This window comes from Coloeus monedula (genome assembly GCF_965178545.1).
Source record: "Coloeus monedula genome assembly, chromosome: 1".
In the NCBI taxonomy this organism is placed as follows: Eukaryota; Metazoa; Chordata; class Aves; order Passeriformes; family Corvidae; genus Coloeus; species Coloeus monedula.
The window spans coordinates 38,754,190-38,775,825 of NC_138781.1; the positions used below are offsets into that span (position 1 = coordinate 38,754,190).

The window sequence follows — 21,636 nt, forward strand, 5'->3', positions numbered from 1 at the left end:
AGAGTCACTGGGCTGTCACACTGGGAGGCTGCACTGCTGGTCTGACAGCAGACCTGTCCCCCTAACCAATTTACAGTTCATCCACTTCCACCTGGAGCTGCCCAGCCACCATTCTCTCTCCCTTGGAGACAACTGCTGTAGCAGTAGGTTCATCACACGCTCTGTGTGTATGCCTTGTCCCTGGGTCAGCTGAGTTCAAGACAGATTTAGTCTGCCCTTTGCTGAGAAGGGTGCACATCTGAATCCGTCCTTCCGAAGATTACAGAACTTGAGGCACTGAGCTGTTTGGTGCACTTTCTTTGAGATCTGTGGTTTGGTTGCCAAACTTCAATAGAGCTGGAGTATAAATCATAGTGAATGTAAAACATTTGGGCTTCAGTGTGTCGGGCAGATATCCATGTAGAGAGAAGGGTAATTAAATCCTCTTGCATTTTAAACCTTATAGAATACGGCTCTGGCTGAGCTCTTGCACATATGGGAATTTTCTCTGGTGAAGCCTGTTCTGGTTGCCAGTAATGTGGATAAATAAAAGGCTTAACAATTAAGAAAGAAGGACAACAAAAATAATACACCTGTCAAACTTTTTGTATTATTAATGCACAAGTGAAAAACCGTGATGCTTGTGCATGCTGTTGCCCTTAATACCAGCTGTTGTCTGTGCACATGGGCTGGTATTTCACATGGCTGAACAGCCCTGCTGCCAGCAAGCACTCAAACAGGCAGCGTCAATAACAGCAGTCTTCCCACACTCCATACAATTTAAGCTATTCTTCAAATTAATAATAATACTTAATAAAGCTTCATCTCTCATTTGCAAAGAAAACCTTCAATTAATGTTAATCAGCATCCTCAGAATGTGATCAGGCTGGGCTTGTAGCTGGACGTGCCGAAACAGTTCAACTGGCAGATGGAGTGTTTTCCAACTATTCTAATTAATGACTGCTCATTTCAAATGTTAATGCAATTAAATAAATAGGCAAAACAAATAAAAATAATATACAGTATAAAATGCCACTGTCAGAGAGAGTTCTGATCAAAAAAGTGAGCCTCACTCAAGTCCAGAAAGGGCCCAACCATCCCTTCCTGACTAAATAAGTTCTGAAAGATCTGGGGCTATCTTTTGTTACTTATTTCCAACCATTTCTCTGGGAATGACATTTGTAGCACTTCCATTTTAACCTGCTGGCATCAACTGAGGCATTGCTTCTTTAAGTGTTAGAACATTTTCCTGCAGAAAATGAGAGGGGATTCCTTTCACATATTACAGGCTTTTTTTGGTGTAAGATTTAGACTTGCCTTGATTCTTGCCTTTTCTATTTGAAATAATTGCCTAGATTTTTTTTTTAGGGGTATTATTTTCTATGAGTGCTATATACCCTACCACTGATGTAGGGCTGCATTTGTTTGGGCTTATAAAGAGTTCAATTAGCTCCTTAATGCCTAGTTCAGTGACAATTAAACCTTCCCTGTTGACTTGGGATTGGTCTTTCTAAAGGCAGTGGAGGTGATTTTAATTATTCATTCTCTGGTTTGTTTCTTATAGCAGTCTCAGCTGTGCTTTATTATTCAAAGGTTAATGCAAACTGAGAATGAGGTACATTAAATTTGTTTGGCAGCTAGCAACCTGATGTATTATCGACACTGTGAAATATGGATGGCAACACTTCTGCTATTGTGATGCTTAAAAAGCCAGATTTTATCTTTAAAACAATTGCTAGTTTTGTTACTATGGCTGCTAGAAAATGAACATTCCATAATGTTACAGTCTCTGTAACCCATTACTGTTGAGAAAGCAAGGTAGTTTAGAAAGCCAAGAAGCATTAACAGCTATTATAGAAAATGGATGTAGGTACCATGACTAATGAAGTACTCTGCACAGGACTAAGCCATGCAGCTGTATGCAGGGAATCATGCAGTCAGAAGTTTTAATGAAGGGAGCCCAAGGAATTGCAGGTGGAAGAGGGTTTTATTAACTTTCAGTGAACAAAACGAATAGTTGAGCAGTGAACATGACATGATGTCGTATAATAATTGTATTCCTTGGGTACATTGTGAGGCATGGAGCATAGCCAAGAGCTTTCAGCTGTTCTACACATGGAGTTATTCCACAAACCCCTGTATGCTGCAGAAACCCTATTGCAAACATAATGAGAATTGTTTCACAAGAAATGCCTTAAGACAATGCCACATCACTTACTTGAGATATCTACCAGCACTGCCTTCCTCTAAAAAATATAATTCAGATATCTGGAAGTCACCATTCCAATTGATCCTAATTAAAATTCAGGTCCTGTATCAGTGACTGGTATCAGCAGACTGTGAACAGAAAAGAAGTCTTCATATGCCTTGAGAGGCCATCCTGAGTAAAATATGTATTTGTATGGACAGGCATTATCTTGTATGAAAGGAGGCTATGTTGGCTTTAGAAGAGTCATGCCCAAGGACTTCTATTAGTTAGTATTTAATTTCATTTTTTTCAGGAATTCACCATACAGGTGAGAGATTTTTCCTGTTTCATACAGGATTATGTTTTGTACATTATAAGTATTATTTCAGCACTATGTTTTTAACCAAGGACTTTGAATTAACATAATCCAACAGTTTAACCCACTTTCTGTTTATATTATTTTTAAGACAGGGCAATGATTGCAGGATAAAGCAGCCTTCTGTGCTAGTGATTGGAGACCTTAGGTTAGGAACAAGTGCAGCTGCGAGGTTGTTTGTACCCTGCTCAGTCTTTAGTACAGTCTGTGCTGTGTAATGTGTGTAATTACACTGCTACTGACTGAGGAGGTAGGTGGATGAGGAGGTAGGTGAAAATAGGATGGCTTGTGAAGCAAGACAGTGACAAGACACCTCAGCAAAGTCTCTATATCCTTGTACTGTGAACACTTCACATCTGCCCACTAGAATATTTGAGATAAGACAGTTGGGAATTTTTCTGTGCTTATTTGAATAATTTATGATGTGATTTTAATACTTCTTCCTGGCTGAATATATCATTTCTCTGACAGAGCTTAGGACATCAGATGCATATTCTATGGGGGACTAACTTAATGAATGTGATACACAATTATAGTTTCTGGTGTTACAGCAAAACCAGCAGTACTGCTGGTAGAGTATAACTGGTGCAGTATATCCTTGATTGTATGTGGTTATTATGTTATATTTTTGTTTTCTATTTTAGTGCTGGACCCAAAGGAGACAACATTTATGAATGGAGGTCAACTATACTGGGGCCTCCAGGGTCTGTATATGAAGGTGGAGTTTTCTTCCTTGACATAACCTTTTCACCGGACTACCCTTTTAAACCACCCAAGGTTAGTAGAAGGATATTCAAAGTCTGATAGGAGTCTTCTCCTTCTGATATTTTTTAATGTCTATGTTGGTATATCATTTTAGGATGAAACATGAAACTTGCAAAGCAATAATGAATTTTTAAACTTGAATCTTTTGATAGAAAGAATTTAACTGGCTAAAATTTGCTTGCATGCTGCCAGTATAGCTGAATGGATATGGATTTATTTATTATAGGTTGCATAATTTCCAGTAGCTATTTTTTTAATTTGGATTTGTTTCTAATATGAAAGCATTTATATTTAAGTTACACCCTTTATAAGTAGCTGAAGATACTTAATCTTTCCTGTTGATCCATATAATTCACCAGACATGTGTGGCTGTCTGGACAAAAATATGCACCTATTTCACTACCCCATATAAATTGCTCCTGCAGGTGCAAGATACACTATTGTTATGAAGTTATAAGTAATTGCTTTACATCCATTTTCTGGAAGAATGTGGAGATATGGCACTAAAGTCAAGCAAATGGAGTGACAGAGATTTACAGAATTCCTTAAAGATTATTTTTATAATGCTGTTTATAATGATACCAACCAGAAACAGAACTGTGTCAATAACATGAAGGTGACAGATCATTACCATGATCAACTTGAAAAGTCAAACATTAAAAATCTAGTCATTAAAAAGACTGGAAAAACAGAAATGGGGTGGAATGTGGCAGTACAGAGCATCATCTATAACCAATAGTAATAATTGCTGAGGAGGATATCAAAATGGGGATTTATTGGATAATCACAGGATTGTTACAAACCACCTGCCTAATGCATTTATAAAAAAGGCAAACGTCCTCCTAAAATGCATCCTCTGGCCTGCAGAGAGAAGGAATTACCAATGTCAGATACAAGATACTTGGAACACCTTATCTGGAAAACTGAGTGCAAATCTTAAGACACATGTTCACTAATAGGAACAGGAACCAGGAAGAATTTGTCCCGCAGAACTCTTAATAGAATCAAATAAATTGATGGGGCTGTCTTCCATGAAAAAATGTAAAAAGAGCTGAATTCTTCACCTTGCCCCTCTGGAGAGTGTGTCTGCAAGAGCCCCATGAAAGGAGTTATGACATCAAAAATATTTACCTTCTTTCTGGTGCATTTATGAAAGGATGAGTGTGCCATGTTGGTCAGTGCAATAGGATATTGCATTAAAAGAGAGAGAAGTTGATGTGAATGCAAAGCACTTGGCATTCTGTAAATTGGCAGCCAGTAACCTAAAGATGGGTCAGTGGAGCAGTATTAGAGATTGTCTAACTTTGCTTCCCACTTGTAGTGTTCCAGTTCAGAGAAGCCTTGAGGTCACTGAGAAGCCTTAGAGGGGTTGTACACCTTAGTGACTGCACAGTTGAAGATTTAGGAAACTGTTGTTACACAGTGAAGAAAGAATTTGAAACTTTATAACTCCCCCTCAGTTAATTAAAGCTGTGGGCACACTGAGCTGGGGTCAGCCCTGTTCTGTTCTTCCCTCTGTCCTGCTCTTCCTGCCTCCCCCCAGCCCAGCCCACTGGCTGTACCAGGTCTGTTTTAACAGGCCTTATTTATTTACTTCTTTCCTGGCCTTAGTCTGTTTGCAGTAGCTGCCATGCAACGGTTGCATTCAGTCCCCCCCAAAAAATTAGAATTACATTATTTAGGGGATAGGATGGCTGTATGGTCTATAAAATAGAACTTGAAGTTCTCTCAGACAACTAAAACTTAAGAACTAGGTCTGAAAGAGAGGTTACAAGGATGTCTTTTGTCATTCTCTCTGTTGAATCTGTTGAGTCTTGAGGCAGTGTATGCAGTAGACATCCTTTTAAAGCAGAAGTTGAAAGTCCAGTTTGCTATTTCACCACAAGGTGAAGTCTTTTCCAATCTGCGCTCAGTTGTGCTTGGCAACTGTTATTTTGAGACATGAGTAATGCAGCTGTGCATTGCTTATTAATGAAATGTCAAGCGAAGAGGTGGTTCTTGTCCTGCTTTGTAATAGATTTTATTGTCTGCCTTTATCTTGATGCCAGTTGTCATTGCAAGAAATGTGTGCATATAAATAATTTGAAAATGTACTGCTTGATAAAGGATAAGAGAATTGATGATGCCATATTGTATTACTAAAAGGCCAGTATTTATTATGAGGGAAATTGTCATCTGTAGGAAAGTAATGAGTGCCTGTGCACAGGGGACTAATGTCAGATATAGCTCTGTCATAAGCATGTGTTGTACACATGGATTCCTATCCTATTCGCTTCAGCCACAGTTCTAAATGACCCCTCTTTTCAGTCCAGCTGTATGACCTCTCAAACTGTTGCTATTTCATTATACCTGTTTTCCAAACCCTATGAAACTCATTAGTAGGTAAAATAGTTAGGGAAATCCCTTGAATAAAGCAGCATGGGAAGACCACTGCTTATCATAAGGTAGCTGCTGCCAGTCAGCATTGCTGGGAAAGGGTAGTTCAATATGTTCTCCTCAAGCTGATTTCTAGCAAAAGAAAGGTACTGAGTACGTGGAACATAACACATGGCCTCACATTATGGTGCTATCTGTGTCACTGGGTGTTGGCATCTCTTCTACTTCACCGCAGGATTTGGGATATTTTGTGCTATTCTCAGAATCATGGGTTCTACGGTTATGGGCAGAGATCACCTTAGATTTTTTTGTGATTATATTCTAATTTTTCTAACTCCTTATGGCTCTATCATTTTAAAAAAACCTAGGGATAAAGTACAAGACTGTGAAATGGACTGAGAAAGACATAAAATGTATCCTGAGTGTTGGCAAGATTACCTCCCTGTAAGAACATAGCAGAAGAGGTCTAATTCACATTTTTCACTATGATTCAATTTATAAATTCCTCCTGAGATTTCTGTGGGCCATTTTCATCCCTGATTCACTATGAAGTAAGGAAACATTTAAATGAGTACTGTCAAAATTGATCTTCCAAAAATGTGACCACAAAAAACCTGGGAAGAAACGGAAACTGTATTTCCCAGATACAATTACTTGACCCAGCCTGAGGTTCCAAAGGCAAATTCCCATGTCACAAAACATAGTTACTGTTAAGGGGCCTAATCCACAGGGGGCCTAATCCACAGTGTGTTAAAATCTGCAGAAAGATCCCTTTTCCTTATCTATTCGCAGATGTTGTGCACTCATGCCTGTGGATCTTGAGGAGGGTAAAATAATTTTTAAAATAAGAAAAATACACTCAAGATGGATTTTGGATGCGCGTGTTTTATTTTTACTACTGTCATTAAAATATATTTGTGGTGTAACCACTGTTTGATTTGTAGTACACAAAGTCCTTTGTATTTTCTGAGGGATCCAGATTGCTTCTATAAAGACTGTTGATGCCTATTCTGATCACTGGGCACCCTGTTGCATGTTGGAAAACATTAATTAAAATAAACAACAGAGACTACATTTGCACAAGAAGTTAAGAAGTTCTACCTATATTTTGGTTTTTCTTTTTAGCAAAGGTACAAAGTAATTTTCATGTGCTCTTCTAGATAGTCAGTCTGCTTTTCTACTTTTCCTTTATCACATAAAAGAAAGTGAATCACTCTTTCATTCAGGTTTTGTTTAACAAAGAAAAAGTACCCATCCAAACTTTCACTTTTAGGTATTTTATCTGTTTTCACACCTTTGTAGCCTCCAACAATCTTAAGATTTTTAAGTTTTATCTCTATTTTCCACATTATTTCTGCTGTGTGGTCCAGTTCACATTTCAAGTTTTGTATAGCAACACATCACTGTCATCAGGTTTCCCTTCCAGTCTGCACCAACAAGTTTTTTCCCTATGGATCCATAGTTTTCTTTTTGTCTGTCCTAACCTGTCAGTGTCTTTCCAAAGTTAAACTATAAGCATAGCATCAAATTCAGTTACTCTTCACCATCACAGAATATACCATGTGGTAAGTCAGAGTATAATTTGCTCTCACACTATTAATTTCTTCCCCTTTGAAGTCAGTCTGTTTCAGTATTTCAGCTTTGTCGCATGCCTTGAAACGGGACTCCGAATTTTTTGAGCCAGAGGTCACTGACCTTTTCAGCTCTGCTTTCCTTATAAATCAATGGCATTTGGCTTCACTCACAATTGCAGCACACTCATGCAGAGGAGGGAGTTGTTCTTCCCCTAAAACATTTATCTCTGTGGGACTAATTCAGCTTGAGTAGGAGTGATGGAGGGCCAGCCCAGCCTAACTCTGATTTAGCTCTACAACCAGAAAACAAGATTTTTAGAAGAGCTCATCTGAGAACTGACAAATTAGCTTTGGCTTTCTGGGAGGCTCTAATCAATTAAAAATATTTCCTTTCCTCCACTGTGAGGAAGCTGCTGTAGCACTGCAAAAATGAGCTGAGTACCTCATTGGCTGAGTCAGCAAGACAGCAGGCAGGCTGCATGATCGCCATTCTCCTCTCGGGTGCATCCTCAGTGTAACGTTGGTTTTAGGAGATGCCAGATGAGAGGAAGGTATGGAACACACAAAGTGAGGCATAGTTGTGATCATGAGCTCACTTTCTGCTAAAGGCCAGATGCTGCTGAGGCTTCAGTCTTGGTCACAAGATGAGGTTTCACTTCAGCCCAAAAGTACAGGACCTCCCCTGTAGTGTAGGGGGCTGAAAAATAGACAAAGCTGTCCCCTGTCCAGAGCAGAAATTAATACAAATGCTTAGATGACCTGCCAAGGAAGTAATCTTCCATTTTTTTCAGTGGTTTAATGACCCCCTCAACCTTTTTTAGAAATACCTTTGAGATTTCTTTTTCCTGCTATCTTCTTTTCATCCTTAATGGGTTCAGAAAGTTCACCCCTTGGCTTTAACAGAGGAAAGCTTCTTTGGGGTATTGAATGGGATCTAGCTATGCGTAGATGTCTCTTGTGGGAGTGGGGGTGTGTGTATCTGTGGGTGTACATGTATGATTATATATGTATATGTTCACATGTATTTGAGTAGGGGAGTTATCACATCTTTTAGTCAGCCTGGTCTGACAGAAAGAATTTCAGCTCAATTTCTGTCCTCAGTCCACATAAGAAAACAGTGAATTCCCCAAGTATGCAAGGTTTTGATTTGAGATCCTTTAAAATTTAGCCATCACTACAAATTTAACACCTCTACTTTGTGTACACTACACAGCTGAAGGAAAGGCAATAATTTCATTATCCTGCATACTGTCCCTCTGGAGCAGGAAGCCTTGACAAATCAGGAGGCCATACCAGTCTTTTGTACAGGTGTTTGTAGAAAAATGAATGCTCTTCAAGAGAACTTGTCCCCCAGGAATTGTCAGTGCAGTTGTGTCTGCATTTTCATCAAGAATAATCTTTATTAATAGCTTCAACTCTCATATTTGACTACTTTCAGTCTATTACAGTGTCAATTCAATTTAGCTGTGGCTGATACAATATGGGTATATCTATCATTATCCTAGTACTCTGCTAGCTTTATTTTTGAATTTGAGTGATTTATAAAATCTCTTAATCCCAACTCTACAATTAATCCTGCTAGGGACTTTAATCTCAGCTAACTGAAAAATGGTTCATAGGACTTGAAAGCTGCAATATGCTAAATCACCTCTAAATCAAAATTAAAATAACAGAAAACTCTATTTCCACCATGTAAATCTCCCATGCCTATCAATTGTCTGAAAAACCATTCTCAGCACTTGAAAGCCTTAAATGGTTTAAATCAGCTACTGGACTGCAAGGGAGGGCCTTTCCTTTTTAAATATAGTGCACAGCGTCTATAGAATCTGATGTTAATGGCAATATTAAACATCTCTTCAGGTTTTTTTATATGTAATTGTGATATAGCACTAATCTCAATGCACTAAATATCCATGTGTGGAATTCTCCTGTGGTAGGCACTTTCAACCTATTTTGTAAGTTCAGCCTCATGTCTGAGGGGCAATTCTTTTTGTTCCTGGCTTCTACTCTACGTATTCATACTTGTTTTCTATGTGATTGGCTGTTAAGGACACTCTTATCTGCAGTGTAATAGAAAAACAGTGCTTACAAGAGTAGATGCAAAAAAATAAGCATTCCTTGGCATTTCTAACCTAAATTGTTAAAATGAACCTTAGAAGGCAGACATGCGCTTTAAATTGCATATATCACAATTACCACACAATTTACCCTTGAAGCTCTAAAACTCCTGAAGTACAGCCCATTTGATCAACCCCGTTTTACCATCTCTGCAACCCTGATGCAGGCAGGGCGTCAGTCTACCTCCTCTTGCTCCCCTTCCCAGATATTGCCATCATAAGGGTAGCCTTCAAATGCAATGGTCTCCTGTCAGCCTTACCCCTTACATTCATTTGCCTCATCATACTTCTCTCGTAGCCTCTGTCACATCCTATTAGCTCTCAGTGCTGTGCTGTGCTGCTCACAGCTTTTTTTAGCTGCCTGAAAAAATCCTCCTGCCCTCCCCATCCTCCTCCTGATGGTGTGGCGCTGCCTCACCCGCCACATTCCCACAGCACTGCCTCCCACAGCCCCTTTGCTGTGCCTCCGTGCTCCCTTGTTCTTCTCACCCAGCCTTTCTATTTGCATCTTCTTGCTGAGAACAGCCCGGGAATCCTTCATCCATGACAATAAATGGAGTTGGCAGGTTTTCCCAGTAAGTGAAGTCTTTGGGTGTTTGCAGGCAGAAATCAGATGCAGAGGAATCTTTGAGAGGGAGAAATGGACAACCTACCACCAGCAGACCATTGTCAGAGCCAGCAGGATCAGCTCAAATCCTGCTCTTCTCGGAGCAGCTCTTCCCAGGCATGTGAGCTGCTGAGTGCGGTTCCCATGCTTGCACCACCTGCAGTGAAACAGATTTTTCCATAGGTCACATCCCTGGGATGCCCCACCCCTGGAAGTGTTGAAGGCCAGGTTGGATGGGGCTTTGAAAAATCTGGTCTAGTGGAAGGTGTCCCTGCCCATGGCAGGAGGGTTGGAACTGGATGATCTTTAAGGTCCCTTCCAACCCAAACCATTCTGTGAGTCTGTGATGTCTTCAGGCAACGCTGAACCAGCATGCAGTGGTACAGGGCTCTGGACAGGTCAAACCCTGGTGGCTGCTTAAGAAACTGTAATGTCTCTCAAAATGTCAGAATGAGAGTTTTAAAGGAGAGGACATAGATATGAGCAGAAATATGTTAGACTGAGGAGAGACTCAATAACTAAATTTTATTGTGAATAAATGCAAAATATGTATTTGATAAGGCAACGCCATGTAAATCTCTGAGATTTCCTTTAAATTCATTAATCAGATAATTCTTCTAGTAATTGGCAAATTGAATTGCCCATGATTCTTCTAATGAATAGCCTCCTTATTCACTCTGTTTATAATACACTAATTTATATCAGTAGCTTCTATTGATTTATTTAGTCTTGGTGTAAACAGCTCTATCCAACTAAACTCCTCCTGTACTCCTTCACCAAGACTTAGGTGGTTTATAATTTCTTCCAATTTCCTATGAATACCAAGTACATGAAGCTCTTTAAGAGGGTCTGTAGAGGTATCTTATGGGGAATATCTTCTGCCTCACAGCCGTGGTTTTCGTACTGCTTGTCAAATATATTTTCAAAAGACAACTTGTCTTGTCTTTTGGGTACTTCAGAAGCTACATAATTCTTCTGTATCAAGCATGTTTTACTACTGCATAAAATCCATGTGATCTAAAAGGACATAATATGTCAATGTTGTTTCCTATCCTCTTTTACACACGCAGATAAATATACACAGATGTGAGAGGAAGAATTTTATACACATCATTACTATAAAATGAGAGCAGATGCACTGATCAGGACAAAAAACCACGAGTTTTGGAGTCAGTCTGCGTAGGACTTCTCATGTAGGGAGTACCTGAATACCCAAAGGCTGTTGGAATTGGGTGAGGAAGAAAAGGCCCATGTTTCTTAGAATAAAGTCTAGGAATAAAGTCTCATGCCTGGAGCACAATGCAGAAGCACTCTGGTGAACTGAAAGAAGTGTACACATAGGACAGTACACCCTGCATGCTTTAAACTTCAAAAGGGAGGATTTATTTTGTAAAAATTAAATGGCCAGTAAATCTTAAAAAAACTCACTCTCTATAAAAGAACTTTTTTGCTGACTTTCCATATGGAACTACTAATTGTAAGAAGGACTATGCTGATTACATGAAAATCATTTTATAAAAACAACCTTGTCAGAGAAAGCTTTTGATGCTTGACATATTACCATCTTGTTTCTATTCTGAACATCCCTAATCCAAACAGTAATCCATTTCCCTTGTCCTCTCCTTCTCTTCCTTTGTTTTCAGAAAACTTTGTACCATTTAGGATTTTTTTTTTTTACCCTTTTCGATACATCAAAGATTATCAAGGTCCCTTTTTACTTTTCCTGCTGTTAAATCTGTGTGCAAAATGAGTGCATTTATGTAATATAGATGCTTAGTGCTGCTGTGCTTATTCAATATTTTTTCCTCTGCAACAGTGTTCAATGAGACAGTAGTTACTCAGCTTCATAATTACCATGAATATAATGAATAGTTACTCACATTGCATATTGTTTCATTTTCAGTAATATTAAAGATTAACTCATGTGGATGCTGTTATATCCATTTAAATTGTTGGCACTTTTGGCTGCTGCTGTCTCACATGGTGCATTTTGCCAAAGAAGCACAGCACAGTTTGCATATCAGACTTTTCTCTAGGTCAAGCAAAAGTAATCACAGTTTATTATTTCCTGCTAATGCAGATACCATATATTTTCCGTCAATAAAATAAATTATATCTGGTTTTTACCAACTAAAATTAAATGTAAGCTAGTGTTTTGAGAACTGGATGAAGCTCATTTCTTCATACAAACTTAAAATGTATTCTTTAATAGAGAGCATCATACGGTCAGTCATTTATTAGGCACTTTTTGTGATAAACCATTAAGTATCTCGACAATTGTTCATGTGCATGCTACAAGTCTGTACTAACAAACTGGAAATGGTCCACCCTGTCTTAGAAAGGCAGCCTCAGCTCATAGATAAATGAAGTGCACTCTGTAAGAAATTAAAGGGTGCTAATTAATATAAAGGTTATTGCATGAACATTGTACCATTCAGAGCTGTATATATTTTCCATTTAGATTGGTTTTGACTATTTTTCTCATATGACTAAAGAGTGTAGGCCCAATCTTGTTGTTTTCTCTGTCTGAGCAGACAAATGTATTTCTTATAAAGTCTGACAAACTGAGATGGGAACAACTTACTCTCTCCTGAGCTCTATGAACATCATCATAAATGGCATCATATTTTTTTAATATATATATAACCTTTTCTGTATGCAGTACAACTTCTTCCACTTCAGGTAGTGCCACTGCAGTTTTATTAAAGCAGAACTCCTGGGGAATATTTGAGGAAGACAGAAATTTCATTTCAGGCAGGCATGCAGGATTCCATCCTTGTAAGAAATGAAAGGTCTTAAAAGGAACTTTCCAAAATCGCAGGAATGAGAGCCCTGGGATCTCAGCTCTGCTTCCAGTGTTAGCTGAGCAAAAGGAGGTTGTTTTTGTTTATTCTCCTGTTGGCTCTGGGAATCTTTCCTCTCTGTTTACACAGTCACCAGGCTCCAGTGACTGAGAAACAGGAGGTGAGGGTTTGAACCCAAACAGGCAAACCCTGAGGGCACACTGTAACCCCTTGCGTGTAATTTGTAAAACTGGGGAATCATTCTTCCTCCTGATATGTTTTTGAAGAAGGTTGAAACTGAATTCAGAGGAGTCTGAAAGTGTTTGAGACATTTGTGGGACCAGCCCTACCAGAGCCGTGCCTTTACATGCCTCTCCGTGAGTCCCACAGCAAAGGTTAAAGCAATTCATGGATACCCGTAACCATAGTGACTGTTTGGTTTAGACTTTGATGCAAAAGAGAGATAGTAAGTTATTTTAAGACTACATCATGCTGTAAAACTGATGTTTAAAATCAATCTGAGATACAGAAATTATTTATCTTGCCTTCAACCAGTTGCCTCCTATCACTCAACTGAAATCCATCTTCGTTTCCTCTTTCCAGGTTTTATATTTATATTTTAAAACAGTCTTTTTTCAGTCCTAAAACTTACTCAGTGAACAGCCAGCCAGAGCTTTACATGTTTGGCATTCAGCAGTAGATAAACAGATTCGTTTATTATTGTTTATTGTTTACTTCCAAAACTGATTGACTATGAATTCCTTATCATTACCTTTTGGAAGCTTGTTTGTAGTACTCACAGTTTTCAGAATGTAGTCCCATTTTTCCCTATTTCCCATAGTTCGCATTTTCCTGACCTGTACTTCTATTCAACATAAATTAGGTATATTCTTTAAATTCCAGAATGAAAGAAAATAAATCCATAGAGAACACTTATTGTTAAGAAAACTCATAAATTCCTTCTCTACCATTCAATTGTCTGAAGATAACTTTGCCTGTACACCCACACACTCCCTTGAGCCCCTGCATGGGATTGTTTAGGTGTTTCCATTAGGGGATAAATGGAATTAGAGTGCACAATTTAGAGGAAACGTTTAAGTGACATCAAAGGTAAAAATATGACCATAATAAAGAAAATGCAGTTCCCCTGGAATGGTATTATCACATGGTTTCTCTCTACACGTGTAATAGGAGGACCCTGCATAACCTTATAATGTAGGTATGATAAGCACAGCATCTACAAAGTTACATGTCAGCATTTCCCACATTATCAGCAATTTGAGGCAATATGTGGATGAGGAATGCAGTATGTCATCCCATTTGTACTCTGCTGCCTTGGGGTAAGAACTCTGTTACCTGCCTCCTTCAGGCCACAGTTTCCAGCATATTAAGGCTGGCATTAATACAGATGCTTTTGCAATTCTAAACACCGTGATTCTTTTCATTAATTAACTGAATTGATTTTTCAATATTAAAGTTAATTAATAAAATATAATATATTGTCATTATAAAATAATTAGTATGTTGATTGTTTAAATATTTAAAATGCCTCTGCCTTAGGCAGGCATTTTAAAGTGCACTGGCATGTTTGGCGAGTCGGTGACATTGCCAGTGGTAAGCAGCAAGCCTTATCTTGCCTTTCTCAATGTCACAGGTTAAAGATGTGCTTATAGTGAAAAAATGCTACATTTCAGGTCTAAGCATTTTCTAAAAACAGCCTTCCAACTGCACACAGGTGTAGTCCCCATGTACATTTATCCACCAGGTAGCCTGAGATGCCAGTAGAGTGTTGAACAGTTCATGAAAGACATGAACTACCTCCATTCATCTCTGGCTCTGAATCCTGCCAAATTCCATGAGTCCTTGCTTCAGTGCTTCAGAAGCAGCTGAGGCAGTGGAACATGTGGCAGTGGCTGTCCTCTCTGCTGGCAGCAAAACAGTTACACGTTGAAATACACGCTCAGATTCATGACCTTCTCTGAAGCAGGTTACAAGCTCAGACTGACCTGTCAGGGGATGGATGTGTGAGCACTCCCAGCTTACATTAGCACTGTCCAAGTGGAGTGAAGAGCAACAGCTTCCTCCCTGAGTCAGGGTGCACTTTGCCTGCTGTTGTCTCCTGCCTGCCCAGCCCCTCTGTTGGCAGGGCTGTTGCTGGTGAGGTAGATGTCTGAAGTTCTGCATCTTGATTTTAGATTTTATGAACAGCTCATTGAAACTAGCTGGTTGGACTTGTCATTTGGGTAGAACTGATGGACAAATTAGTCCTTGATTAACTCCCTGAGGTGTTTTTTTCACATTGTCCCTTCTTATCCAGTAGCCCCAGTATCCATTCTGAGCTATGAAGTGAACTTTCATAGCTGAGCTTCTTTTAAAATAAAAAGCCTGTGTCTTCAACTTGAAGAAGAAGGACATTACTCTGGGCTAAAATAATCTCCTTGGTTTGTTACCTATAGGATCACATGGAAGACGATATAAAATGGATACAGAAATCATCAAAATAAACTACCAAAAAACACCAAAAAGTTTTGTAAACAGTCCTACTGATAAAAATGTAACTTAAAATTTGGAAATAAAAGCCTTTTATCTGAGCAGCCTTTCTCAAAAATATTTCACTTTAATTTTTTCAGGAGTCACTGCTGTGATGCCTCCGCATTTTTTTTACAGCTTAATCTATTGTGTCAAATGATGAACAGATGAAGACAGTAGAATAATCTGTCTTGTTCTGACTCCCTTCAAAGTGTGAAAGAGCTGTGGACCTGAGTTATAAACATTGTCCAGATCAGGGGCTAGAACAGCTTTTTTTTGGCCCTATACAAAATAATGAGATTGATGAGACCAAGGCAAGAGGAAGCTCAGAAAATGTGTCCCATTCTCAGCCTGCACAGACCAGTTTCACTGCTGGCCACAGATGCAGGAGGCAGAGTTTATTTCCTTTATTTTGTCTTGCCCAGTCTTTAACCAGCAGGAGCAGAGTACTACTGTCATTTCAGCCTGGAAAGTAGAATGTTTGTTCCTATGATTTCTCATTGCTTAATGATTGTGTAATTATTGGCTTGAACGCTGCTGTACTTAGACACACTGTCCTTTCCAGGTAACGTTCCGGACAAGGATCTACCACTGTAACATTAACAGCCAAGGCGTCATCTGCCTGGACATTTTAAAAGACAACTGGAGTCCAGCATTAACCATTTCTAAAGTTCTCCTCTCCATCTGCTCCCTCCTCACAGACTGTAACCCGGGTAAGACGAATTAACTTTTGTATCCTCGTTCATGCGTAATTCACATTTGGTCAGCTCACTAAGATGTGCTCTGGTTTACTGGTACCTACTGAAAAAAATAGAAAAACGTAAATTTTAAATGCCATTCATATAAATAGTATAAAAAGAAAGCAGAATTTCAGGAGCTCAAGTGCAGTTTTAGTACTGGAGAATAATTTTTTTTTTAATTCAGAAAGTTTGATCAGTAGAAAATACCTTAGTATGCGCTAATTTGGATATTACAACCAGGATATTACTACCAAGAAATATTAATGAGTTAATAAATATTGAAAAGGAAAGCTTTCATTTAAATATGCTGATAATGTGGTCTCTGAAAAGAATATTAATAGCACTGGCAATGATAGATGCCTAACGCAGACTCTACAAATAATGAAAATTGGTTTAAATGAGGTTTATTCAATATCTTAGGCAGTCAGCATGAGTATTCAGAGCAAGCTGTCATTCTTATTAACTAGCATAGCACTTAACCTCTCCCCTCAGCTCTTTTAGATTTGTTTTATGCCATTGACCACTAGATCTGTAATTTCCACTTTCTCTTACCCTATTTACCAATGCATAATTCTGACTGTAGCCTTGGAAAATCATAGTATGTAGAAATTACTAACGAATTGTTGAATAAAAATTATGTGATCTGTTTTTATGTCATGAGGGTTGTTGCTGGTTTGTTTTTTATTCTACACTTCAATATTATTTTTAATTTGCCTAAAGGGCTAAAAATTGCTTTGAAAAGGGCAGAATGTGAGATTCTGGCATAATCAGGAGCTGAATCGAAAGCTGTAATAAAATATTGAAATATTTCAAAACTCAGAATAAGGTGAGAGTGGGCAAAAGTGTGATTGACTGCTTTTGTTTTCATGTGGGTTTGTTACTGTATAGAACACTGAAACCTGTGGTGTTCCTTTCAGCTAAGAGCTGGAGTGATAGAGTGTTACCATTTTAGGCACATTTATTTCAGGTGGATTGAATGCTCTCTGCTAGCATCTCTGAAAGATTGATTTCTGTTAGTGTTTGGCCAAAAATATGAAGAAATGTTTGTACGTAGTCAGGCAGATAGATGACAGAAGTGTAAAAAAAACAAATTAATGTTTGCTTGTGTGTCTTAGAGACCAAGTAAAGAGCTAGAGACTCTGCAAAGCTGTGTAGAGATTGAGAAATGGGTAGTAAATACGTGCTCTCTTGTGGTCACCTCTCTTCGGAGGGATACAGTCATCTTGAAAGCCAGACGCTTTCCAGCAGTGATTTGAAATTTAGAAATTCACTTCTTCCGCCCTCTCAATCTTAAATCTTCACAGATGCTGTCAGACAACAGTTTTAGCATATCAAGTGTGTAAGAGGAATACTGAGAACAGTTCTCCATACTGTATTATCATGTACAACAAGTTAACATAATAAAAATGGGAAGTTTTTCCATTTTGCCTCTTGCAGTTAGCCGCCATAAGTATTGTATTGGCCCTTGTAAATAAAACAATTTTATGCTGTTTCATTTGCAAATCTTCTCTTTAATTATGAAGTAGTTTTGGATTTTGTCACTGCTTCATGGTAACATTTTCCTTTTTTTGATTAATTAATGCAATTTCTTAATTTGTATCCTGCTCTCACAAGGCACTGATGGCAGGTATTTTTGAACTGCTGAGTCATTTTCACCTTCCTTGGAAATTGCCTGTTTTGTGCTAGATACTCTTTTTATTTAAAAGTGAACTTTGAATGTTAGTGACGTACAACAGGTTTGCAGAAATACACAAATCCTTACTTTTCATCATATTGGCTTATATGTTGCAGTTGTGCTGCCTGTCCCATTATTTTTTGAGACATTTTATCATTAAAAAATTATTGGTTACTTGCCATCAAATGGATGGATGGATGGATGGATAGATAGAAAGAAAGATATGTCACTGTTACATATATCATTGAAATATATTGCATATATGTACACATAAGTAGCTGCAGAAACATGCATATATGTATTTTCCTCTCTGTCAGCTGGCAGTAATTTTCTAATCCCTCAGTCCTCTCTTCATCTAACTAGTCTGCCCCTTTCTAAAGGCAGGAACACAACAGGGGTCTCGATTTGATAAGCAACTTTGAACTCTTTTTTTCACCATTCATCAGCCAGAAGCAGATCAGGTCAAACGGAAACGCAACATTGAGTCTCCCACAAACATAAACACATAGGATGGGCGAGTCTTCCACCCTGGCCTCTGAAGGGAAGAATCAAGTATCAGTTACCCCCTACTCTTACATTTATGCAAATCTTCATTAGAACAACAAATAGGAGTAAGAATGGCAGCTAATTAACCCTCAGTCATACACAGTGATTAAACGGCGCTGAAGCACAGCTGCAGCTTCATTGGCAAGCGCTGCTATTCTTCTCCAGCAGGCTGAGCAAATGAAAAGAGGTATTTGCTCCTGCCGCTCCTGTCATTCACACAGTAATCTACAAAAGCCTCTTTCCTCCCTGGTTATACATCACCGCCTTTTGTTCCCTATCACTCCAGGCAGGAGCAAGTTTGTCCTTTTTAAACAACTAATGCAATCCTTTACTCATAAGCTCTCTGAGACCCTTCAGTCCTGGTTATTATTGATTGTCTCTGTTTTGCTTGGCAGTATCAGCCAGTAAACTGTGTTAATGAAATGCCTGAATTTTGTAACAGCTGGCTGACTTTTTCATGGGGGGAAGGGATGTCGTAGGGTTTGTGTATGACTGAACATATGTGCCTTATCTGGAGGTGCAAGAGAGCCAAATGTGTCAGAGGGATGGGCCACACTAGCATCCAGTCCAGGCATTAGTATTTTTCTTTTAAGTGGCACTCGAGGCCACAGCACATGTCCCTTTCTCCAAAGCAGGGCTCCAGTCCTGTAAATACTTTGGCATGTGCATGAGCAACCCCACAAAACCTGACAGATACATTCACCTGTGTGAAACAGAGCATGTGAGTGAGTGAGTGAGTGAGTGAGTGAGTGAGTGAATGTTTATAGGCTCTATGCTTGAGTGCTGAAAATGCCTGCTTCCAGCAGTGTTAGCTGCTAGGGCTGGCCTATGTGGGCAGTTAGTTATTTCAGAGTAACTCCATGTGTGGACACTCCCCGCTTTGAAAATGTATTAAGTTATGAAAACCTGTCTTGCTTAGAGTAGAAGTCAACTATATTTTAAATGTTCAAGCAGAGCCTGGGGAGTGTAAATTCCCACACTGTCTTAATCCAAAGAGCTTTCAAGTGCAGGCCCCTGAGATTTTGTATTTTCCTGAGTTTGAAGTGCTAACCAAATTATTTTTTATAGTTGCAGAGCTGATGATGCTGATCTGGGTTAGAATGTTTATTTTTCTTACTTGATCATTGCCATCCTGGCCCTGCCAAAGGTTCTTGAGCCCCAGGAAAAGTGTCATTTGCAAATACTTCAGAGAAAATAAATTATAACGCTGCAACGTTTTTATTTGCATGGCTTCCTTCTTCACATTCAAAATGTGAACTTGGCTGGCCTGATTATCCCAAGGTCTGAACAGTCTTTACATCGAACCATGTCTGCTTAACAACACACAGCTAAGCCTTGATTAGAGCATGAGAACAAAGCCTATCTCTCCCTCACACCAACCTCTTCCCTTCTGGTGTCATCCTCTGGCTCTGGCTCCTTACCATTTTTCCCACATGCAAGTTCTACAGTCAGTGGGGATTTTATCCCTCAGTTGACATTCTGAACCCAAATGCTTTGCTGCTGCTCCTGGCCCTCTTCCCTGCATGGCAGCCATACCCTTCTGTGAGCTCCTGCGATGGGGATGTGCCAGGGGATGCACTTAGAGGATGAGAGTGGCAGACTGAGATGTGGGCAGCCACAATACTGCTTTCCCACAAACATTAGGCTGAACACTTGGATGGCAGCTGTAGTCAGAGTAACTGCTGAAGGGCTCTACAGTGCCTCACTTGCTTTGCTCTTTAGAAACCTCTGCCTGATTCGTAACCTGAACTGATTCACTGGAATTTTATACCCACTCATTTTTAAGCAAGCCTTGTCCTATAGCATAAGTGACCATTTTCCTGGTTTTCACTCCCAGTGTACTAGTAAAGAACCATCCTCTTCCCTCATTGTCTTTATTTGCTGCACACTACCAGACCTGAGTGTATGAGCCTCCTTCTGTAAGAGAGGCTTTCTGTTCCCCTGCTCATCCTCAGTGCACTCATCCTTCCTGAATGCACCTGACTCTTGGAGTTCATTGGGGCATGAGGCACAGCTAGACAGACTAACCTGCTCATCATCACCGTCATCTGGGTGGAAATATTTACTGCTCCCTGTTGGATGTGCCTATCTCACTTGGCAGCCCCAGTGAAGGTTATTTCTGTCTTAGCCCTGTCATTTTCACTGTTTGTCTGCTTTTTAAACCAATTGAGTAAAATGGTGGAGAAAGGAAAAGAGGAAAAGGAAAAGAGAAAAAAAAGAAAGGAAGGGCAAAAAGGAAGAAAAAGCTTTTGCTAGAAAAGGCAAAGGAAATGCACAAACAACTCCTGCAGTACCCACTTCACTGGGGTCAGCACTAGTCAAGTTGGTTGCTCTGCTCTCAGATACTTAAGTCACGTTATATTAGCAGTGTAAAGCTACTTGTCTCATTACTGTTTAAACTCAACCAGAAAGTGTGGGGCGGTTTGTTTTGTGTTACATGTAAAGTTTGCTGTGAACGTAGTTTGGGGCTGAAGCATGCATGTCCTCATAGTAAATATACTTACAACAAGAGTAAATGAGTTGACAAGTAGCACTGTGTTACTTTGATGCAAGACCCATCAATTTGTATCGTAGTTGCAGTTGCTCAGCACATCTGAAAAGTGGACTGTTTAGGTTAAAAAACTCTGCAACATACATTGTAACTTTCAAATATATTGTACCCCGGTTAGAAGTGGATGTGCTGTTTTTTACAAGTACTGCCATGAATCATGAATTTACTAGAGGGTTTCATACTTTGTTAACCCACATGAAGTAATGTGGCTGTGCATTTTAATGACTTACATTTATCTAAGCATAGATAAGCAAAGTCAAAGATCCTAAGGTTATGGGAAGCTTTAAGTGTCTCACTAAGGGACACGAGACATGCTTTTAAGCTTTCTTCGTATGAGTCATCCTTACATTTTGCCTTTATCTTCCCCATAAACGTCTTTGTTTTTATCACAGAGTAGGTATAACAGGCAATTTTGGATAACATCCTATTGCTCTTTTTCTGTTGCAATTACAAGTTATCCATGTGGTTTGGCATGATTTAGGTCTGCCTAAATTTTCTGCCAAAAGATATTAACACCTGTACATACACCTGCATGAAGGTGCTGGTATTTAAGAAACTTTAGAGATGGGATTCAGTTATTACATTATTCTTTTTTTTTTCTTTTCTCTTTTCTTTTTTCTTTTTTTTTCCTTATCATTTTCCTAAGGGTGTGCAAGGTTCTGTACTCTTGTTGCTGAGGGTATAGCAGTTCTGTCATCTTTGGCAGAAAAGGATTCAATAGTGTAATTTAATGCATATCTTTGATCCTCAATGGGATCTAAAACAGCACTTTCGAGGGTGACTTTTCAACATAAGCTTAAAAGCCCTAAAAGCCTGAACGGTATTTACCC

General features: G+C 39.1%; 1 protein-coding gene across 1 annotated transcript in view; it reads left to right on the top strand.

The window, feature by feature from the left end:
• LOC309586380 (ubiquitin-conjugating enzyme E2 E2) overlaps positions 1–21,636 on the top strand; it is a 204,360-nt gene that overhangs the window by 166,009 nt on the left and 16,715 nt on the right. Inside the window, exons 4-5 of the mRNA XM_082303168.1 lie at positions 3,188–3,320; positions 15,860–16,007. Coding sequence (XP_082159294.1) covers positions 3,188–3,320; positions 15,860–16,007 — 281 coding nt within the window. The remainder of the gene's footprint in view (positions 1–3,187; positions 3,321–15,859; positions 16,008–21,636) is intronic.